The following is a 23,024-nucleotide window of genomic DNA, read 5'->3' on the forward strand; positions in this document are numbered from 1 at the left end:
CACCCCAAAGTGCAAGTGGATAAAGAGGTGCCGCTCTGGCGGGAAGGTAAACGGCGTTTCCGTGCGCTGCTCTGGTTCGCCAGAAGCGGCTTAGTCATGCTGGCCACATGGACCCGGAAGCTGTACGCCGGCTCCCTCAGCCAATAAAGCGAGATGAGCGCCACAACCCCAGAGTTGGCCACGACTGGACCTAATGGTCAGGGGTCCCTTTACCTTAATTGGTTTCTATTCTTGCAAACCATTTAGAAGCCTATTTTGGCATCAAGCAGCATATAAAACAACAACACCATGGGGGTTTAAAAAAAGCTTCTGGGAAATACAAGGGCTCTAGTGCATCTCCAGTGGAAGGGAGCCCCCCAGTTCTGGGTTCAGCCACTCAGAACGCCTGTCAGCATGGAGACTCTCTCTCCAGGAAGGGCCTTCATTCATCTTGAAAGAGATTAAAAAATGACTGAGGGAAGAAAGCAACTTCCATGACAGCTTTCTGTATCACACAGTGTCATGCAAAAAGCCACAGGAAGCCTGCAGGGAGAACCCACAAGATAACCTGACACCCGACCCGGCTGGAGTGTAAAAATAATGCAGAGTGCAAGGCTTGTCTTGACATTGGGCTAAAACTGTTGTGTGCTGCAAGTTTCCAGGGGTCCAACAGGAGGTTGGGGGTGCAAAGACGGAGATCAATACAGCACCAGCTGAACTCTGTGGAGTTCAGAAGTCCAAGGCAAGAATGCTTCTCCAAGTCCTTTTGCAAACCATTATCTAGAGATGCCCTTAGATATCCAGAGGGAAGTCTTAGAGAAATCATCCCTAGAACTGGAGAAGGAGCTATGATGCCACTCACAAACTTAACCTAGAGCACAAGCACAGCTTGCTCCAAGGGGGAAACATCTGAGTCTTACCTCTCCATAGCCACAGACTACGACTTGCTTTCCTCCAAACATCATATCGGTTGTCCTTTTAAGGCTGAGGAAAAACGAGAGGGTTGCAAAGTTAATCTTGAGAAATTCTGTTATGTATGGGATTTCAGGCTCAAGGGCACAGCGGTTTTGGATTTGTGAATAATGGCCCTTGTGTGTATTGCTCAACAGTGATGCAACATCAGTGAAATGAACTAGGAGCTATACAAATTACAGAGCAGTATCACTCTTGCCAAGGGGACTTGCAACGTAGGGACATGTGTAGGCTATTGCAATCATGTGCGAAGACACTTCGTACACATGAGAAAAGGCTGCACTACATCCTTTGGGAGCCCTGGATATGTAATCACTGTACATTATGGGGATTCCTGCAAATTCTTACACACAAAGCCTATTTCACAGGTATCTGGTAATCTGGAAAGCGATCCTGTGGTTTGAAAAGGAAGCCAGCAACAGGTGAAAGATTGGAAATTATCAATGAATGACAGGGAGTGGGGTGGGGGAGAGTCAATCAACAGTAAAAGCCAGGCTGTCTCTTGCAAAGCAGCTAAATGTGGGGGCTCAATGTAACTGCAGACCCTGCGTATCCAAGCACATCAACAGCAACCAACTGCCTTTAGGAAGATTTTAATTCCTTCCTATTCTTTTAATGCTGCTTTTCCTTTAGTTTATAATTCTTTGCTTCTGCATGTCCCTTTCAATCCTCCAAACGGGTACCCTTAGATGCCGAGAATTGTTGGCCCTTGCGATATCCCAGCTTTTGCCGGGGGCTCTGTTGGGAAGCACAAAGCGGTGGTTTCCAGGTGAAGGAAGCCATGCTGCTCTGCACATGCAAACTCTCCCTCTTAGTATATCTTCTTCCCTACTTGGCATCTCTGCAACTGTGCCCTACATTGTGGTCTATTTTTAGCAGATAAGTAAAATAGGTTAGCGGTGTAGGGAGTGTGGAACTTCAATTTTCCACTGAATATAGACGGCAGTCTCGAGGGATAGGACTGCAGTTCTGCTCCTGTTTCTCGTGGCCCATTTTACAAGGCCCAAGCTAGCTGCCTAGTTGATTTAAATATTTCAACTGCTTCCATACGATTCTGCCAAGCAGCAGAAACAAGAGCGAGCCGATGATAATTTCCTCTACTGGTATCAAATTTGCATGAAAGCATACTGGTAGAATTAGGAAGCAGCAATTTGCCTGCATTTCAACACATGGAGAGGCCAGTGGGCTTTAACAGCGACTTTCCGCAGCATGCCCACTACAGCCTTGTTCTCACTGAGGGAGGTCAAGCTGTGCCTGAGGTGTATCACATGACTGAATGCCAGAAAAACCCGATTCACCACACAGGGAAAGCCAGCGCAGAGAGAAAGCCAGAATGGAACCCTTCTCCCTCACATGCTGATTTTCCATGTGCAGGGAGCTGTTATGTTCAGCCATGTGTTCCCCCACCTGGCACTCTGAAATGGTAAAATCTTTGGCAAAGGCGGCCATCCTCAGTGAGAGTCAGGCCCAGCCATGTCTCGCAGTGAACATCAATGTTACCAGCGGGGAGAGATGTGTTCAAACAGACTGGGGTATGCACTGAGAAATGGCAGCTGGCTGCAAATCCTCCTCAAACACTGAGACGGCCGTGCCTCAATGCAAAGCAGCCCTGAAGCAGAGAGACAGGCCTAAAGGCGGCTGATAGAATTCACAGCCAGTCACAGGGCCTATGGGCATCGACTCCGCGGGCCTCTAAGCCCATGTCGAGCAGGACTCTAGGAGAGCCCAAAAGACGCTCTAAATCCCACCTCCCTTTTGTATGCATCTGATCATGCAAGAGCTTCCTTGCTACAGACATCTAATGCCCCTGGGAAATGAAAATATGGGTTTGGGAAAACAATGCTAAATGTAGCTCATGGGATGAATTGACTACAGTGTTCCTTTAGCAAGAGGAAGAGAACAGGACAACAAGCTAGATGCCTTTGTTTCATGATAGGGCAGTGGGCGGGGGGTGAGGGAGAAAGAGATAACATCCCCCCCCCCACTTTTCTTCTCGTAGTTATCAACTTGGATGAACATAGCAACATAAGAGATGGAAAAGAACATGCCGGGTCGAGTTGTCTTGTAATAAAAGCTTCAACCCACCAGGCTACGGAATGAGAACTGCAATTACCACGTCAGCAACATCCTGCTCTTAATTCCCTCTTAGTCTTCTGGGTTTAGGCGCTAGCAGCCAGCTTATTCCTGAAGCTACTGAGGAGTTTAGTGGCTCTGTGACATTTAGAGCGGGAAAGCTCCGCCACGTGGTGTCTGCTCCTTTGCCATTCTCCCACAGTGAAGCATTCTTGTGACGGGATTTGTACCGAACATCGAGAGAGGCCTTTTTAAAAAAAACAAAACAATGCACTATATCTGGAATAAACAAACCCAAACGGCACCCGTCTCCTGGCAAGACTATGCGGTTTGGAAACATGGAAATCACATTCACTGGAAAGCTTCAGCATAGGAGAATGGGAGTTACCACCCCGGCTTTTTTTCCTGCCATAAAAGTGAGATGTTTTATCTATTTATAAAAATGTTTGTGTACTGCTGTTCATAAACAGTATCACAGCAACCATACAGATCCACAATAAAAGCCATGTACAAACTGAAGATCAGAGATTAACTATTGCAGAAATATATTTACTTAATTGCCTGTGTGAGCTCTGCGGCAGCTACTTGGGCATAGTTACACCCTTGCAGTTGCTTCTCTGCAGACCATTGTGAGAAGACCTCATTCTCCTCTCTGTGTTCATTTAAACAGAAAGATACGTACCCATCTAAAATGGATTCCCGGCAGCAATAGAGGTTGTCAAACTTCTGCTTGGTGACAGAGTCGTTGACATTCATAGCTGGGACGCACAGCTTGCCTGCCTTTGATAGCTGATACAATCTAGGGTGAGAGGGGAGGGGAAAGAATGAAAGGATAAAAGCCAAGGTTTCCTCCAATTTACCTGGATACTCTTCTGCCTTCTATTGACCTACACAACTGACTGACCAGCACCGGGTTCTCCTAGTTAAGAGTTTCTTGTGAAATCATTGCTTACTTCAACTCGCCTGTGGAAACAACTCAGAGGCCATGAAAGAAGGAAGGTTAACACAGAAAGATTTAAAGGAACTATTGGAAACTCAAGGCAGTAGAGATATAAGATGATCAGAGCCCCCCGAACTAGAAGCATGGGAAGTCCCAATAAAAAATTATAATTTGGCAGAATATTCGGGCTATATGATATGTATTTGTATAATTTGGAATATTTAATGTGATTAGATTAGATTGTTAAAATGGAAAATTTAATAAAAATTATAAAAAGAAGAGTTTATTGTGAAATCAGCACTACTCATGCCTGCAAGGTTTTTGTTTGTTTGTTTGTTTTGCAAGGTCCACATGATGGTATCATTAAATGCCAGCCCATCAGTTTTTTACACTTAATCCAGATTTCCCCTTGATGTGGAAAGTCTGATAAGTAAAAGTTACTTTTTAATGCATCTGCCCTCGCAACACTTTCTGAGTTTTGTTTGGGAGGCAGCGTATGTGATTCAAACTGCTGTTGCATTTTTAAAGATGGGGAAGTCGGGTCCAAATTCTCTTTCAGTTATGAAACGTACTAGGTGACCACAAGCTATTACAGTGGTACCTCGGGTTACATACGCTTCAGGTTACATACGCTTCAGGTTACAGACTCTGCTAACCCGGAAGTAGTACCTCGGGTTAAGAACTTTGCTTCAGGATGAGAACAGAAATCGTGCTCCGGTGGCGAGGCAGCAGCAGCAGGAGGCCTCATTAGCTAAAGTGGTGCTTCAGGTTAAGAACAGTTTCAGGTTAAGAAACGAATTAAGTACTTAACCCGAGGTACCACTGTATTGCCATGGGTTACTGGCATGTCAAGGTGCTGCTCTGAATTCCTTTGGAGGACAGACCGAAGAGTAATAAAATTAAGAAAGCTGTTTCTCTCCAAACAAGGGCAATGGTGAAATAGGATGCAGTTCCCACCTCACCCAAAACACGAGAGAGTTGTTACCTGTGGACCCCAGTGACACTCTCCTCTACGATCCCCTTGATCTTCTTAAACATGTTGGGGTACTTCTTGTAGATCCAGTGTGTGAGATCCCCACCATCGTCTAAGATCTGCAACACCAAACGTGTTATTACTACCACATTCCTTTGCTACAGACCCAGCAGTTGGCATTCTGCACATGTGGTGGGTAAAAGGTTTTCCCCACTTGTGGATGTAGATATTCTTTGGAGAGTGTAAGGAAAGACATATTATCGAAGGTGACATTGCTCTGTACATCTGAGAGACCGACAGTGATCTGCCAGCAGGATTCAGCTGGCATGCATGTCTTTGGTATGGGAAAGCTAAACTGTATAAGAGCTTTTTGAATCATGTGATCAGGAAGAATTTGTATAGAGTCTGGGAGAAATATAAGAACCTGATGGAAAGGGAAATACTCGTAGGGCTGCTGCCAATGGAAGCTATTACAATCAAGAGAATCAATATGGACAGACAGTGGGAGACTTATAGAGACTTACTGGACTTCTCAAGGAAGAAATAAGGAGCCAAGTAACAGATCTGTTACAGTACCACCAATTGTATGGTATGTTTAAACCAGTGGTGTCCAAACTTTTTTCAAAGAGTGCCAGATTTGATGAAGGGAGGGCTGTGAGGGCCGACCAAAGGGCCAAACAAAGTTGGTGACCTTTTTTTTTAGGAATGAAGTTGTTGAGCTTTTTTAGGATTTAAGTTGTTGGGGTTTTTTAAGGATTTCCCCCCAGGAAATAAACTGCCACAGGGGCCAGATTAAACTGACCGGTGGGCCAGATTACGCCCCCGAAAAGGACTTTGGACATGCCTGGTTTAAACTATATAAGAAAAATGGACTTCTGGACCATAAAGTTCACAATTTCAAAGAGATTTATTAGTGAATAATGAAGAACTATTGTATAAGCCATTATTGGAGCGGGGAACAAAAGATGAACTGGTAAAAGCATCAATGACTCACTGGGCGAATGATAAAGGGCATAAAATAGAATTTGACCTCTGGGAGAAACTGTGGAATTTTTTTTTTGAAATTTACTGCATGCTACACTTTGAAGGAGAATTATATGAAAAAGATTCATGGATGGTATTTAACACCGAGTAGATTAGCTAAGATGTATAAATTTGAATCTGATCTGTGCTGGAAATGTAAGGAAACAGAAGGAACTTTTTTCATATGTGGTGGGCATGCAAAAAAAGTTAAAAGAAGGAATAGGTGAGAAATAAAGATTGTTAATGGAGGAAAAGAGGAAAGGTAAAGTTATATTATATTAAGATAAATTAGAGGATAAAAAACAGGGAAAGATGGAAAGGATTTGCTGAAATAGATAACTGAACTAGAATACAAATAGGGGAGGTGTGAGGAGGTCAAGGAAACAAGTAAATGAAAGATAATTTAGGGGAAAGTTTTGTTATATACACTGTATTGTTTATGTTTTGTATTGTTATTTATTGTGTTGTGTTTTTATGTATTGTACTGTACTGTTTTTGTATTGTATTGTTTCATTTGTTCTTTTTCGTTCTTTCTTATCTGTTTTAAAAGTAATAAATGTTATTCTAAAAAAAAAAAAGTTAAAAGAATATAGGGAAATGAGATATAACGAGATGAAAAAATTGTTTAAAACAACATTCCCCCCCAAAAAAACGAGGCATTCCTGTTAGGAATAGTTCAGAAGCAGGTACCCAGGTGTCAGAACAACTTATTTATGTATGCAACGACAGTGGCTCGGATTTTGTTAGCCAGAAAATGGAGGTTTAATGAGGTCCCTATTTAGGAGGATTGCAGCTTAAGATGATAGAATATGCAGAGTTAGCAGGTCTAAGAAGTGGAATAATACAGCAAGAAGAACAGGTATTTAAAGAGGAATAGGGATTTTTTTGCTGAGTATGGAAAATAATTGTACACATTGACAATGCTGGCAGTATTAAGGTAAATTCAACAGTAAAACATATTTAAAAGGGTGCAAAATGGGGGGGAACTGATTTAGATGGATATACAAGAATATGTAGGAATTATGGGTAAATTAAAAGCACCTTGGAAGGGGAAGGAGGGAAGTCGTTGAATGGGTGGGTATAATGAAAGATGTTAATGTGGAAATGTAAAACCTGAAAAGTTCAATAAAAATTATTTTGACATGTTGACATCCAGATTATGTCAAAAGAGACAGAAATTCCGGTACCTCAAATGACATGTACCTTGGAACCGCTGGTCATAGAATGAAACCAGAGGCTATCAATGGTTACTAACCGTGAAGGCTATGTTCTCCACTGTCAAGGCACTGAGCTGGGAATCGCAGGTGGCTGGGTGATTTAGCAATATATCATCCAAAACCAATTTGAAGTCCTTTTGGGGGGGGGGGGGAGTAGAGACATCACCTTGCCAACAAAGGTCCGTATAATAAAAGCTATGGTTTTCCCAGTAGTGATGTATGGAAGTGAGAGCTGGACCATAAAGAAGGCTGATCGCTGAAGAATTGATGCTTTTGAATTATGGTGCTGGAGAAGACTCTTGAGAGTCCCATGGACTGCAAGAAGAACAAACCTCTCCATTCTGAAGGAAATCAGCCCTGAGTGCTCACTGGAAGGACAGATCCTGAAGCTGAGGCTCCAAGACTTTGGCCACCTCATGAGAAGAGAAGACTCCCTGGAAAAGACCCTGATGTTGGGAAAGATGGAGGGCACAAGGAGAAGGGGACGACAGAGGACGAGATGGTTGGACAGTGTTCTCGAAGCTACCAGCATGAGTTTGACCAAACTGCGGGAGGCAGTAGAAGACAGAAGTGCCTGGCGTGCTCTGGTCCAGGGGGTCACGAAGAGTCGGACATGACTAAACGACTAAACAACAACAACATTGTGATAATCAGTTTCAGAATTTTTGACCCGGCAATAGATCATGAAACATGGTGTGTGTGTGTGTGTGTGTGTGTGTGTGTGAAAAACCATGAAGCCAGCCAATGTTTCTCTTGATTCTACAGCCCCTGTTAACTCCGTTGGCTCAGCTTTCTCCTGCCTCATGCATGGGGCAGCAAACCACAAGAACAGGCACTGGCAAAAATCACAATACGGGAAAACTCTGAAGCCAACCAATGCCTCTACATAGCTCCATCCTTATTTCAGACATCGTGATATATCAGTATGTTTAGTTGGTGATATATCACGATGCTGAAAACCAGGGAAGGGACAGAGCAGCAGCCACTGGTTCCCAGTCCTTTGCTCAAAGCACACCCCCTCCAAAATCATCCGATTAGTGGCCTGGAGAGACGTTTGCAATACAATGCTCATTCCTCCTTCCCAATCAGGGGTTGTGCTGGTTAATCTTCACTTAATTAAGAAGGTTGCATAATCTTTTTTTTCTCCCTCCTCCTTTATGTGCACTAATAGGCCAGAACTGCAAAATTTGGCAAGCTTCCCTCGCACCCTTATGAAGAGAAAGAACAAGGACTGCAGCCAAAACATGCCTTGTTCCTGTGGAGAAGAACGGGGTGCCCTTTTGCCTACACAAAGCACCAACTGGGCCCCATTCTGGTTGCATCTTTCACTGCAATTCCAACTGATCCTTCCAATATTTATTGGTTTGGTTCACTTACATATCCCTCTTAATTTGGAAAAACGCAGAGCAGTTCACAAACCAAATCATCAGGTGCCTAACCAGATAAAACCATCTAATCGTCGTTTTCCCCCCTTCTCATAAATTTTTATTATTTTCTTTACATATTCTTTCTTATCATACTTTAAACAACATATACACCTTTTTGCTCTGCCGAGCTTGTGACTTCCCTCCCTCCCTTCAGATGGTATCCTTTATTAAATCCACTCGCGTGTTTTATCTTTTCACCTCTTATCTACATTGTAGGAGTTACATCAGTCCTGCTAGTGTTTTTAAGTTTTTACAACTGTCCTTTAAATATTCAATAAATTGACTCCAAACCATCAAATCATCTTGAACCTGAAAGCAGCAGCAAGTTAAAACAATGCCACAGGACTTTTACTGTTGCACCAGAACAGTCTAGAAATGCACACACATTCTGAAATAACCCAACGAAGCGGAAGGCGTTAAGAACAAAATATTCAGGAACCCCAAAAGCAAGCAAGCAAGTAGGAGACAATAGTATTATGACACTATTCCCCTATTCCCCCCTTCCGCCCACCAGCCTAACTCTCCCCCAGAATCACAGTTACCCCAATAACAACTGGTTCTCACCCAGCAACACTGGGGCTGGGAGAACCCCAACTCTTCTACCCAGAGGAAACCCCCTGCCCAAGAACACTTGAAATATGTTTGAAGAGCAGTGGTGGAGAAGAGTAACTCTGAACTGGGGCTTTTCTCTTTTTTATTTTTATTTTTTTATTGATACAGCAAGAAAAGAAAAAAGAGAAAACACAAATACCAAATAACACACAGGAATAACAATAGACACAGAATTTTCTTAACAAACAGTAAGACATAAATTGGTCTTAACACTAAAGACCCAACCTCCCGTCTATTCCGTATTTCAATTTCATATAACTTATTGCCAATACACACTTTTATCATAATTAAACTTTCCTCTTAATATATCTTAATTCTCATATCTGCCTTGCAACTATGACCGAAGTTCCTCGAACTGGGGCTTTTCTCCTTGAAGGCTGCCCCTTTGGGGAAAATAAACCCTTGGTCCCCTTTGCACCAATTAAAGCTACACAAACTGGCACATTTTCCAGATCAACATCCTTTTCGTGTCATCCATGCACTTTCCCTTCACAGGTAACGCCTGCTCTCTGGCTCAGCGGCCAGCCCAGTACCCAGAAGGAGATTCAAAGCTTCTTCAGGGGCAGCAAATGGTTTGCAGAATCACCCACCATGTTTTGGGTACTGGCCCGCCCAGACACACTTCATGCATCTGGCGTCAAGTTGCAACCTCCCAGCACTACAGCTATCTGCCATCCCTCACAAAGGCAGGCAAGGTAAGCTCTGCGGTGCTGCCATCTTCTGGTTCAAAACACACACATTCCTCCGTCACAGTTTGGAGTGAAACACAAGAACGGAAACCAGCCACAAACTGTGATGCTTTCACCAGTTCTGCAAACAGTGTGGGGACACAGGCAGGCAACCCAAAGCATATACAGTGGCACCTCGGGTTACATACGCTTCAAGTCACATATGCTTCAGGTTACAGACTCCGCTAACCCAGAAATATTACCTCGGGTTAAGAACTTTGCTTCAGGATGAGAACAGAAATTGTGCTCCAGCGGCGCGGCAGCAGCAGGAGGCCCCATTAGCTAAAGTGGTGCTTCAGGTTAAGAACAGTTTCAGGATAAGAACGGACCTCCGGAACAAATTAAGTAGTTAACCCGAGGTACCACTGTACCCTTATTTATTGTTTGCCTATAGAATGAAGGCAAACTCAGAAGGTGAGAGAAGGACCATTATACCTTCCAGCACCAACAGAAACCAGAGAAATAAACTTTCACCGATCCTGAGGGAGTTGGAACATGCCTGGCTCATGCACCAGCATGAATGTGATACACCAACTATCTCTGCCCTGAGTTTTCAGCAGTGCATGAAAACTGTATTTATTTATTTATTTATTTATTTATTTATTTATTTATTTATTTATTTATTTATGCATGCCCCGCCCTCCCCAGCCAAGACCAGGCTCAGGGCGGCTAACACAAGGTATAAAAACAACTGATTAAAATACAACTTAAAAACAAGATTAAAAGACAACATTAAAATGCAGCCTCAGTAGAAACTCAAATCAAAAACTTTTTGGGGATGAAAACGTCAAATCTTCACCAAGGCCAACTATCCAGACTGGTCCTACCCAGAAAAAAGCCAGGGAAGTCCCCAAATAGATGGACCAAGAGTCAAAGGCTAATAATAAAAGATTGACACAATGGAGCTCCCTTTGTTGCTACAGTGGTACCCCGCAAGACGAACGCCTCGGAAGACGAAAAATTCGCTAGACGAAGGAGTTTTTCGTTTTCTTAGCCGCTTCGCAAGACGCATTTCCCTATGGGCTTGCTTCGCAAAACGAAGCTTGACCCGCAAGCTCCGGGGATAGCGGGGAAGCGCAGCGCGTCTTCCCTGCTGTCCCCGGACCTCTTTTGAAGCAAGGGGCAGCGGGTAGAAGATCGCTTCTCCCCGTTGCCAGCCCCGCAATCTCCGGGGACAGAGGGGAAGGCGCGCGCGCCTTCCCCTCTGTCCCCGGACCCCTTTTGAACCAAGGGGCGGCAACGGGGAGAAGCGATCTTCTCCCCTCCGCCCCTTGCTTCAAAAGAGAGGATAGCGGGGAAGCGCAGCGCGCCTTCCCCTCTCTCCCCGGACCCCTTTTGAACCAAGGGGCGGCAACGGGGAGAAGTGATCTTCTCCCCGTTGCCGCCCATTGCTTCAAAAGAGGGGACAGAGGGGAAGGCGTGCGCGCCTTCCCCTCTGTCCCCGGAGATTGCGGGGCAGGCAACGGGGAGAAGCAATCTTCTCCCCGCTGCCCCTTGCTTTATTTTTTTTAAAAAATAATATTTTATTAGGTTTTAACAAGAAAAAAGGTTACAGAATCAACAAAAAAAGAAAAATAAACACCAGAAAAATGCAAAAACCAAAAATTCAACACAAAAAACAAGAAAAAAATAAAAATAAAAATAAAAATCCCTCCTTTCAATTTCTACCATTCTTTTACTTATTTTCCTGACTTCCTCTCACCTCCCTCTTTGTATTCCATTTAAAAATTTATTCAGCAAATTCATACCCTCTTATCTTACCCTTAATTATGTATCCCCATATAATATTACTTCCCCTCTGTCCCCGGACGGTCTCCATAGGAACGCATTGATTTTCAATGCATTCCTATGGGATTTTCAATGCATTCCTATGGGAACCCGTGCTTCGCAAGACGAAAAACTCGCAAGAAGAAAAAACTTGTGGAACGAATTAATTTCGTCTTGCGAGGCACCACTGTAATTGCCCAAATGCTGTTCTAGGGACCAGAACCAGATTTCATGAACGCTGCCGACGGTTCTAGGACTCACCATATTTGGCTGCCACCCTTCAACGTTGACGCAGCGATCAATGCACCACCAGAAGTCATCCTCAGATTCTCCCTTCCAGGCAAAAACGGAGAATCCTGCGCAAGAGATAAGGAGGGTACGCACTTCAGATGGCAACAGGAAGCTCATAGCATGGGAGGCTGTACATGAAGAAAGATCACCTTAGAGCAGTAGTCCACTAAATGTTACTCAGAGTAGACCAAGTGAAATTAAGGGACCTACCCTAGTTGTGTCCATTCATTTCAATGGGTCTACTCTGAGTAAAACTTAGTGGAATGCCACTCTTAGCACCAATGGGTCTTGTTTTAATCTTTTGTATGTTTTTACCAGAAGTGGGAAGTGCTTCTTAAAATCCCCCACCCCCGAAATCACTTCCAGCCATACCTTTAATACCATATTTTTCGCTCTATAGGACGCACTTCTTCCCCTCCAAAAATTAAGGGGAAATGTTTGTGCGTCTTATGGAGCAAATGCAGGCTCCTTGGCTTCAGCGATAGCAACGCGAAGCCTCCGAAGCGCAGAGGGAGCGCTCCCTCCGCGCTCCGGAGGCTTCACGTTGCTTTCGCTGAAGCCTGGAAAGTGAGAGGGGTCGGTGCGCGCCAGGCTTCAGGGATAGCCGCCTGAAGCCTTTGGAGCGCAGCGGGAACTTGTGCTGCGCTCCGAAGGCTTCGGGTTCCTTTTGTTGAAGCCAGGAGAGCAAGACTCTCCTGGCTTCAGCAGAGAGGGAGAGCTGCGCAGCACCCCTTCAGCCAAGCGGGAGGAGAACTGGAAGGGGCTCTGTTTTTCCTGCCGCTTCGCTGAAGGGGCGCTGAGCAGAGAGGGGGAGAATTCCCCCCCCCCTGTTCTCCCCTTCCTATAGTCCGGTGCGTCCTATGGTCCGGTGCGTCCTATAGAGCGAAAAATACGGTATTTTTTTAGAGATCTCGGCTAGAACTCTGAGGCAGCCAAATACCTACCACTCTCAGCCAGGGCAGCAGCTACTTCATTGAGGGTGGAGTAGATGTTGCAGGCAGCCCACCGGCACTGAGCACCCAAGGCACCAAGGGTTTCCATGAGAACCTGTAATGAGCAAAATCGGCGGTGGGCGGGCCTGGGATTTGCCATGCCTGCACAAATCTTCACACAAAAAGTAAATGCCACATCCAGTAATATTCAGAAACACAGAGAATTTCCACCTATTAAGTTCCCTTTTAAAAGCAGCAAACTACATGCACACCCCTGGATATATTTAAAGTAATCAGTATGGTTTTTACTTCCTCAACCTGAAAGTACAAAAAACAACACATAGAAAGCCATACTTTGATCACTTCAAGCCAGTAATGCAATTCTCTCCAAAAGTTTAGAATCCTGACCCGTTTTGCTTCAGCTCCTTGCTTTTCTGTCGAAAAAGTCCAACCACTCAAATACTTCATATGAATTATTTGAAGAGCAACTGTAATCAACAAATTACGCTAAAAGGACTATAAGAAGTTTTGTAAGGAGAAATATACGGAGTGTTACAAAGCAGAAAAAGATAGAAATGTTGGTTATGAGTTTGAAATGTAACAGGGAAAATAAGAAATGCATCCCTGGTCCTGAATGGGGTAACTGTTCCCCTGAAGGACCAGGTGCGAAGCCTGGGAGTCATTCTGGACTCACAGCTGTCCATGGAGGGGCAGGTCAATTCTGTGTCCAGGGCAGCTGTTTATCAGCTCCATCTGGTACGCAGGCTGAGACCCTACCTACCTGCAAACTGTCTCGTCAGAGTGTTGCATACTCTGGTTATCGCTCGCTTGGACTACTGCAATGCGCTCTATTTGGGCGACCTTTGAACGTGACCCAGAAACTACAACTAATCCAGCTAGACTGGTGACTGGGAGCAGCCACCGAGACCACATAACACTGGTCTTGAAAGACCTACATTGGCTCCCAGTACATTTCCGAGCACAATTCAAAGTGTTGGTGCTGACCTTGAAAGCCCTAAACGCCCTTGGTCCTGTATACCTGAAGGAGCGTCTCCACCCCCATCGTTCTACCCGGACACTGAGGTCCAGCGCCGAGGGCCTTCTGGCGGTTCCCTCACTGCGAGAAGCCAAGTTACAGGGAACCAGGCAGAGGGCCTTCTCGGTAGTGGCACCCGCCCTGTGGAACGCCCTCCCACCAGATGTCAAAGAGAAAAATAACCACCAAACTTTTAGAAGACATCTGAAGGCAGCCCTGTTTAGGGAAGCTTTTAATGTTTAATAGGTTATTGTATTTTAGTGTTTTGTTGGAAACCGCGCAGAGTGGCTGGGGAAACCCAGCCAGATGGGCGGGGTAGAAATAATAAATTATTATTATTATTATTATTATTATTATTATTATTATTATTACTACAAGCTAACCTCCACATTCCTTCAAGCATGGACTTTTTAACATGTGGGGGGGGGGGAGCACGTGTGAGTACGTGCCCATGCACAAGGCTGGCTTCAGGTTTCAGCAAACTCCACCTGTAGGTTTACCTGGAAGCAGCAACAGGTGGCCATTTCAACTTCCCACATGTACTGTCAGTCCCCTGGGGCACCATGGGAAATTAAAACAGCATTTCACACAGGCTCATCTGCATGGCACGGGATGCACAGAGCAGGCACCAGTGGGGCTGGGCACTGGGTATCCAAGTTGCTGCCAAAAGGTACCATGTGCCAGTGCTGGCCTGGGGTGAGGAAAAAGGTCTGAAAGCTCAGCTACCAGAGAAATGTAAGGCCCCCTTGGAAACTGAGAGGCAGGGGATAAAATCAACCAAGTAAGAGGTGCCAGTTTCCTGAATAGAACAGTGTGAATTTCCAAAAGTGAAACATAGCCTCTGAGGGCTGGGTTTCAGAAGGCATCCAAAAACTTCCTGGAGAAATCGTGGCATTTGAGCTGCCTATTCTTCCCTCCATGCCACCATGTGGGATATCAGATATTTGAGCCAAGGTGTCATACTAGGCTTGTCACATGTGCTGGATGCCAAGGACCGGTTGGACGGAAGGGCTTACAGCAGTCTGGGCTGTGATGTGCGTGCAGCCCACGATCTTGGCTCCAGCCAAAGGCTTCTCTCCCTGAGCTCGTTTCCTCAAGGCCATGAGCGCAGGCATTTCTAGGAAGGAAGAGGAAAAGAAATGACACACACGAAAATGGGCACAGATGCTCAAAACCCAAAAGCCAAGTAAATGTCAAGCAGGTGACAGCAAACATTTCCCCATATCGCCTTCAGCATCAAAAAGATTATCGTTTTAAAACAAAGCACTGCAAAGTAACCCAGGGGTGGGGTGGGGAATAATCTGCAAGGACAAGTCCCAGAATTGGTGTGAACGTTCAAGGATGTGCCCGCTTCCCACGTTACACAGATAATTAGACAGTGGAATCCCAGGTCTGGAAGAAGTCCAATAAATTTTCCTGGTTCAACACCCTGCCCTGAAGCAGGGCATGCGTGGCCTAAAAGCTTCCCCAAGAAATGGTTCTCCAGCAAAGGAGATTTCACCATCTCCCCAGGCAACTTCTTCCAAGGCTCAGCTCATTCTTAGAATGCAACCATGCTAACGTCCACCTCGATGTGGGAAAAGAGACTGGCGGGCAACAATAGGATTCACTTGGATCTGTAGAACCACAGCTTTGTTTTGCTTGCACTGTGCTGAGAACCTTGGAATTAAAACTTAAAAGGTGACTTGGTTTGGCTGTTTTGTAACCCTAAATGGGTCTTCCATCACCAAACAGCTCAGCTGTTTGAAGAGATGGAACTTAAAATGATGGCAAACCAATGAAAGCTTTCTTGAGTTTTGTTTCATCTCAGAAAGAAACAATGGTATTGGTTATTAGGTTGGATGACAGAGTGTTCAGATAAGAGGCCTTCCACATCTACAGTGACCGGAAGTGATACTATGAGATTTGCTTAGTGGCCCATGCAAGCAAGAGCTATGAATTCCAAATGATCAAGAGCATTTGAAACAGCCTTACTTATCGACTCAAGATATAAGGGCAAACAACACATTGCACTGCCAAATTTCATGACATTCATTTGCTAATACAACACAACGCCCCCTGTGTATGTATCCTCCCCATGCCCTTTCTCCCCTGCTAACGCCTCCTTCATTCCTCCTAACCCGGTGGATTATTTACAGTCTCTGCATCTGGCTGGAATAAAACAGGCAGAAGAAGGCAGGAGCATTTGCTGGGAATGGCTAAGCCTTCCAGTTCATTGGTCCTCCCCGATGTTAGGACTATATTTGCTTTGTAACACCTAATTCTAATTTACAAAGTTCCATTAAAATGATATTGAAGTCAAATGCCTGTGCTGTTTTTTGAATCATAGAATCATAGAGTTGGAAGAGACCACAAGGGCCATCGAGTCCAACCCCCTGCCAAGCAGGAAACACTATCAGAGCACTCCTGACATATGGTTGTCAAGCCTTTGCTTAAAGACCTCCAAAGAAGGAGACTCCACCACACTCCTTGGCAGCAAATTCCACTGTCGAACAGCTCTTACTGTCAGGAAGTTCTTCCTAATGTTTAGGTGGAATCTTCGTTCTTGTAGTTTGGATCCATTGCTCCGTGTCCGCTTCTCTGGAGCAGCAGAAAACAACCTTTCTCCCTCCTCTATGTGACATCCTTTTCTATATTTGAACATGGCTATCATATTACCCCTTAACCTCCTCTTCTCCAGGCTAAACATGCCCAGCTCCCTTAGCCGTTCCTCATAAGGCATCGTTTCCAGGCCTTTGACCATTTTGGTTGCCCTCCTCTGGACACGTTTCAGTTTGTCAGTGTCCTTCTTGAACTGTGGTGCCCAGAACTGGACACAGTACTCCAGGTGAGGTCTGACCAGAGCAGAATACAGTGGCACTATTACTTCCCTTGATCTAGATGCTATACTCCTATTGATGCAGCCCAGAGACAACAATAGCAATTTGTCATTCTTCTGATTTCATCTATATTCAATGATCTATATGGAACAGGAGCAATATGGGGGCGGGTGGGGATTCTGGGGAGAGCTGAACTGAACTGTATGCCTTACATTTCATTAGTGGTGCACCACGGGCTCCCCAGGACAGATTCGAAGAGTCAGATCTTACTGCCACATAGTTGTGCCAGAAAAGGTGTCTACCCAAATGGCAGCAAGACCAAGATCTCTTAATCTAATGAAGTTACCCAGAACGGCATATCTCTCTTACCTTGCTCGGCAATTTCTATTTCCCGGCGCCCAAATTCAGCCTGCTTGATATTTTTCACGCAGAAGTCACTGCTGCCTTTGGTGTTCTTCTGCTGCTTGTCACGGGGGGAGGTCTCATCATCAGAGCTGTCTGTGTAGGAGGCAGCTGGAAGAAGGTGCGGACATTTTTTTTATATTATTATTATTATTATTATTATTTTCTACCCCGCCCATCTGGCTGGGTTTTCCCAGCCACTCTGGGTGGCTTTCAACAGAACATTAAAAACAAAATAAAACTTCAAACATTAAAAACTTCCCTAAACAGGGCTCCCTTCAGATGACTTCTCAAAGTTGGATAGCTGTTTATTTCCTTGACATCTGACAGGAGGGCGTTCCACAGGGAGGGCACCACTACCGAGAAGGCCCTCTGCCTGCTTCCCTGTAACCTCACTTCTTGCAGTGGACCTCAGCCTCCAGGCTGAACGATGGGGGTGGAGACTCTCAGAGAAGAGCAACATTCACAAGATCACAATCAAAGCTGAACATGCATTTGTCTCAGACCTCAAGTAAGTGACTACATGTGCTTCTTTTCCTTTGGTGACAATTTTGCATCCTACAGCACTGTATGAAAACATTTAAGCCAGATTGTAGAAAGGGTTCAAGATGTATTGGGATCCTTCCATTACAAGGATTTGACTACCAGTTCTGCAGGTCAATGATTAAGACCTGTGTATCCGAGGTTATCCATGCCTAAGAGCCTCACTGCAAAATCTCTGCATGTTTCCTTTCACAGCCCTCGTGTGCTCTGATGCCCACTTTCTCACTCACAATGCTCCAACGGCTTCTGCTTGGACCGACACCGACTTGGCCTCCTTGGTATTGAAAATGTTGGCAACTTGGACACCTCAGGTATTTCATCATTGTAAGAGTCACATGAGAAGACCCTTGGGACATCCATGGTAGCAGCACGTAACCTCTCCTCTCAGCAGAAAAGGGTCATACATGGGCATGTATGTGAATGTACAGGGTCATATCTGAGACTCTGCCTCCTGGATCTCTTTGTAGCTAGGGCAAAGTCGTGCTCAGGGGCTGGAGATGAGTCATAAATGGTCATTGTGACCTCAGGTTCCAAAGGCAGGATGGAATCATATTGGCTCTCATGGCCAGACCCATTGGTTCCCTGCACTACTGCTGTATCACAGTTGCAAACCAATGGAATATAGGCCAAGTAGTCAAGGCGGCTTTGGAAAAAGCTCTCAAGGCAGACATCACCCTGTCAGCAGATATCTGCAATGTCTGGAGATATCACCCTGCCTCTCTCTCTAGTTCCCTAGTTTCAAGATTGTCCCACCCTAGTAGTTTTCTCATTTGAACCCTGCAAAGCAACTCCTGGCACACATATATTCTGAAATCTGCAATGAGACCAAATGGTGCAGATGCTAATGGGCATAGATGCATCCTTAAAAACTAAGGAAAGTTACAGCAGACTTGCTGGATCAGACCAAAGGTGTGTCTAGATGAGCATCCTGTTTGCTGCAACAACTAGGGACACTCACAATCAGGTCGTGATGGCAACTGGAGTTCCCTGGCAGAGTGCCACTTAACACAGAGGTTACATCTCACCAACATGATTAATCTGCACGGGCAGACCTATCCACGTTCCATGCATTTGCCGAATCCTCTGCAAAGCTGTCTAAGATGGTGCCCTTACCACACTGACTGCCAATTAGTTTCCAGGCCCAATTCAAAGTGCTATAAGCCTTAAATGACTCAGAACCACAAGAAATTGATTGATTGCCTGCCATGGATGTGATTGCTCTCCACCTGAAGGAACCGGCATGAAGCCTGGACGCCCAGTTAGCCTCAGTGGCTAGAAACACATTTTATTAGCTGTGCTTGGTATCATCATCATCATCATTATTATTAATTGTATTTATATACTGCCCTATACGTGGAGGTCTCAGGGCGGTTCACATAAAAAGATCACAATATAAAAAATAAAAATAAAAGCAATAACCCAATAATACCTCCCTCCCCCAAAAAGAGCCACATTTTAAAAAGGTATGGGATGTTGACCAGGTCAACCAAAGGCCTGGTTAAAAGGAAACGTTTCTGCCTGGTGCTTAAAGGTATATAATGAAGGCGCCAGGCAAGCTTTGCTGGGCATTCCACAGACGGGGAGCCACTGCAGAGAAGGCCCGTTCTCATGTTGCCACCCTCCGGAGCTCTCGAGAAGGAGGCACACAAAGGAGGGCCTCGGGAGATATCAGGGTCTGGGTAGGTTCATGTGGAAAGAGGCAGTACTTGAGGTATTCTGGTCCTGAGCCATTTAAGGCTTTACGGGTCAAAACTAACACTTTGAATTGTGCCCGGAAACTAATCGGTAGCCAGTGCAGTCGGACCAGTACAAGTCTTGAATATTACAATGCACTCAATGTGGGGTCCCTTGACCCCAGAAATTGCAGTTAGTGTCAGCACAACACACCCTCTGCTCAGAGAACTAAGAGGGTTGCCAGTTTGTTACTGGGTCAAAATTCAAGGCGTTGCTACTGGAAGGCAAAGCCCTTAACTGCTTTGGATCAGTTGATCTGCAGGGTCACCTTACCCCACATGTGCCCACTTGATGGATGTGTGAAACTTACTTCTAATTTTCATTTTGCAGTTGTAAAAAACTGAACTTTTCTATGCTAGCACCTACACATTAGAACACTCTGCTGTTGACATTAGGCCGGCAGATGCATTCACTGTACGTTTTCTGGCATCCACTTAAAACATTTTTGTTTAGACAAGCTTATACAGCAGCGTTTCTCAAATTTGGGTCCCCAGCTGTTGTTGGACTACAACTCCCATCATCCCTGACCACTGGTCCAAAAACACACAAAGCTGTTGACATGCTTTTCTTTTCTACTGTTAATTTCATTTATCCTTAAATGGTTGGTTGTTTTTAACTGTTTTTCCTGATAGTTTGAATATTTTATGTAAACCATTTAGAGGTTTTATTACAATCAGGTGGTATGCACATTTTGTTAAATAAATAAATACTGCCTGAATCCTAGCAAGGTGGCAGTCTCAGTAGGAGAGTGGTTCCTGTATCCAGGAAACTGGTGTGTGACCTGCCCAATACGGGTCACAGTGTCTCTGAAATAGCAGGTGTATATGCAAAATGTGAACATGTTAGTGGGCTGGCTAATCTGGAATTTATTGGTTTGAGTTGCTTTGATTAGTTTGCTGGAGAAACTTCACTGTAAACTTGCTGATTTGTTTTGAAATAGTTAATAAATGAGTTGTTTATACTTTTCTGAATATTACTCGTTCTTAAGCACGAGTTGTGAATGTGGTGTCTTTCCTGGAACAGCTAAACAATTCATAACAAATGAAAACCAAGTAAAAATGGAAGAGAAGGCTGACGGTGATTCATTCCGAAAGCCTACGCCGACCAGAACAAAGTCAGGACACCAGTGTCTTGTATTCATCTTCTGTTTTTGAGGATGTTAGAACATTTGGCTTTGGCTACACAGGAGCTGTTGTGCTGAAGCGGAGGGAAGAGAGGCATGCAGATGCCCACTCAAAATCTGAAACTGCCTCCAAGAAGAGCTTAGGAGAAGCAGTACATACCAGAGCTGTAGCTATCCGTTGATGACTGAGAGATGGATCGGGACAAGGAACGGCGGCCAATCTTTGTGGGGCGCTTGTTGAATTCTTGCTTTTGGTCCGCAAACTGGATCTGTCAAGAGAGAAGGTAAGGTAAATTTAAAAGGCCAACAAATGCAACTGTTCTGCTGAAGTTAAGGAATAGTTGCCTGTATCAGTAGTTAGACTGGGTTGCAATTTCTTCAGCATTAACCTTCTTTAGTGGACTTGTTGGTGTGGGTGCTTCAGCCCCAGGCAACACACAGTGTTTTAACCTGTTACTTCCCTTCCAATCACAACTGCCGGGAGACAAGTGGCTGGAGATGAGGGGCCTTGGAGGTGCAGAGTCCACTCACAGTGGACAGAAACTACTGTTCTGTTCAAAGAGTTCCTGGCACTCTAAATTACCGTATTTTTCGCTCTATAAGACGCACCAGACCACAAGACACACCTAGTTTTTGGAGGAGGAAAACAAGAAAAAAAATATTCTGAATCTCAGAAGCCAGAACAGCAAGAGGGATCGCTGCGCAGTGAAAGCAGCAATCCCTCTTGCTGTTATGGCTTCTAGGATAGCTGCGCAGCCTGCATTCGCTCTATAAGACGCACACACATTTCCCCTTACTTTTTAGGAGGGGAAAAGTGAGTCTTATAGAGCAAAAAAATACGGTAAACCCCTCTCTCCGTGCCAGGTGGTAAGAAGCTACACCGTGGGGACTCAAAACAGTTTTGTGCTATAGATACTCACTATGAAGACAGCAAAGACACCAAAATCAAGTATTTTCAGAAACCAAGGCTGTTTCGGTTAAACCTAAACTTCCAAACCACAAATGATTTCCGAACAGTCAGAAGCTCAAACACACACACTTTCCAGTAGACTGCTGCCACACCAACACCTGAAAATTATTTGGGGCGAACCTCCAATATTATCACGGAACAAAACATGGCATGACCCAGTGGTGACAAGGCTGGACGTCAGTTTTGAAAACATGAACAATGGGTCCAATGTAGAAATAAAGTTGTTTAAAAGGAAGGAGAACTGAAAATGGCAAAAAGCATGCAATATAGCAAAATATACGCCCCAGATAAAAAGTCCTTTCTTTCACTGCCTATAAAGATGGTGCCAGATAAGACCTTCTTTGGATCTCCTGCCTTCAAAACCAAGGTGGGGGCACCCCAAATTTGGAATGCCTTTTCCAGGATTGTTTTGGTGGCACAAGCTTTTTTAATTATGTTTTTACCACTGTTTTAAATCTTGCTTGGCTCTGGTTTTAAAACACATTCCTGCCCTTTTAATGTTGTTTCGTTACGTTTTTAATTTGTTATGAATTGGTATCTGTTCCTGGGACCTCTGGGGGTTCGAACAACAGGAGAGAACGGGGACAGTCATACATTACTCAGGCTCTGAGCAGGCGCAAGGAGGCAGGCGATACATTACCATCGGTGTCCAAAGAAAGTTGCCGGCACACCCAAGAACCAACAACTGAACTAAGGACCCATTAAGTGTCTTTTTAAACCCTTCTGTATATAATCCACAAAATGGTTGTGCCAATGACACACAAGGACTGAAAAAACTAGTGTAATCACAGAAGGCAGGGCGAATCTCATGCAAATGTAGGAAAGTAAGGCCCTCATTCAACACAGGCAACGGAGGGCGCACATTTGACACCCACATGAAACGGGATTCCTCGACAGGAAATTGAATGCCACCTGTTACAATCAAGTAGGCTGTTTGAGACTGAAGGGGGGAATAGAGCAGGATGGGCTAAGTAAATTCAGATTTTAGAAATCAAGCAGATTTCTATCAAATGAGTAAAAGAGTGGCAAAACACACACAAAAGCAAGCATTTAGACCACTCTGCTCACTCCTGCGCCCTTTTGACCAAAGGAAATCCTCCTCCCTGTTGAAGTCACAATAATGGATCTATTCCGGCAGCTAAAGGCTTTTCTTGCAGTAACCTTGCAAAGTTCTCATTGTCTACTTTTTCTGAAAATAAAAGTATGTCTCTTGAAATTCACGTATCAGTCAATGCAGGCTTCTTCAACCTCGGCCCTCCAGATGTTTTTGGCCTACAACTCCCATGATCCCTAGCTAGCAGGACCAGTGGTCAGGGATGATGGGAATTGTAGTCTCAAAACATCTGGAGGGCTGAGGTTGAGGAAGCCTGAGTCAATGGAATCAACCCAGCAAGAGTTCTAGAAGGAACAGTTTAAAATCAGACTTATTCCCTTGACCACAAGGGGTCAGGCCTCTAACAATC

The 23,024-nt window shown here is 44.7% G+C and overlaps 1 protein-coding gene across 2 annotated transcripts in view; it reads right to left on the reverse strand.

Annotated features, from left to right (window-relative positions):
• The window catches only part of AHCYL2 (adenosylhomocysteinase like 2), a 94,463-nt gene that overhangs the window by 13,310 nt on the left and 58,129 nt on the right, over positions 1-23,024 (reverse strand). Inside the window, exons 2-9 of one of the 2 annotated variants that reach the window (XM_053404703.1) lie at positions 20,752-20,860; positions 17,159-17,302; positions 14,987-15,087; positions 12,947-13,049; positions 11,973-12,067; positions 4,950-5,056; positions 3,707-3,823; positions 900-963 (exon numbers count right to left, since the gene is read on the reverse strand). In XM_053404703.1, the coding sequence (XP_053260678.1) occupies positions 900-963; positions 3,707-3,823; positions 4,950-5,056; positions 11,973-12,067; positions 12,947-13,049; positions 14,987-15,087; positions 17,159-17,302; positions 20,752-20,860 (840 nt within the window). Of the gene's footprint in view, positions 1-899; positions 964-3,706; positions 3,824-4,949; positions 5,057-11,972; positions 12,068-12,946; positions 13,050-14,986; positions 15,088-17,158; positions 17,303-17,964; positions 18,175-20,751; positions 20,861-23,024 lie in introns of those variants that run through there. The other variant, XM_053404702.1, reaches the window with a different exon arrangement.

The sequence above is a fragment of the Podarcis raffonei genome, chromosome 10 (assembly GCF_027172205.1).
Source record: "Podarcis raffonei isolate rPodRaf1 chromosome 10, rPodRaf1.pri, whole genome shotgun sequence".
Lineage (NCBI taxonomy): Eukaryota > Metazoa > Chordata > Lepidosauria > Squamata > Lacertidae > Podarcis > Podarcis raffonei.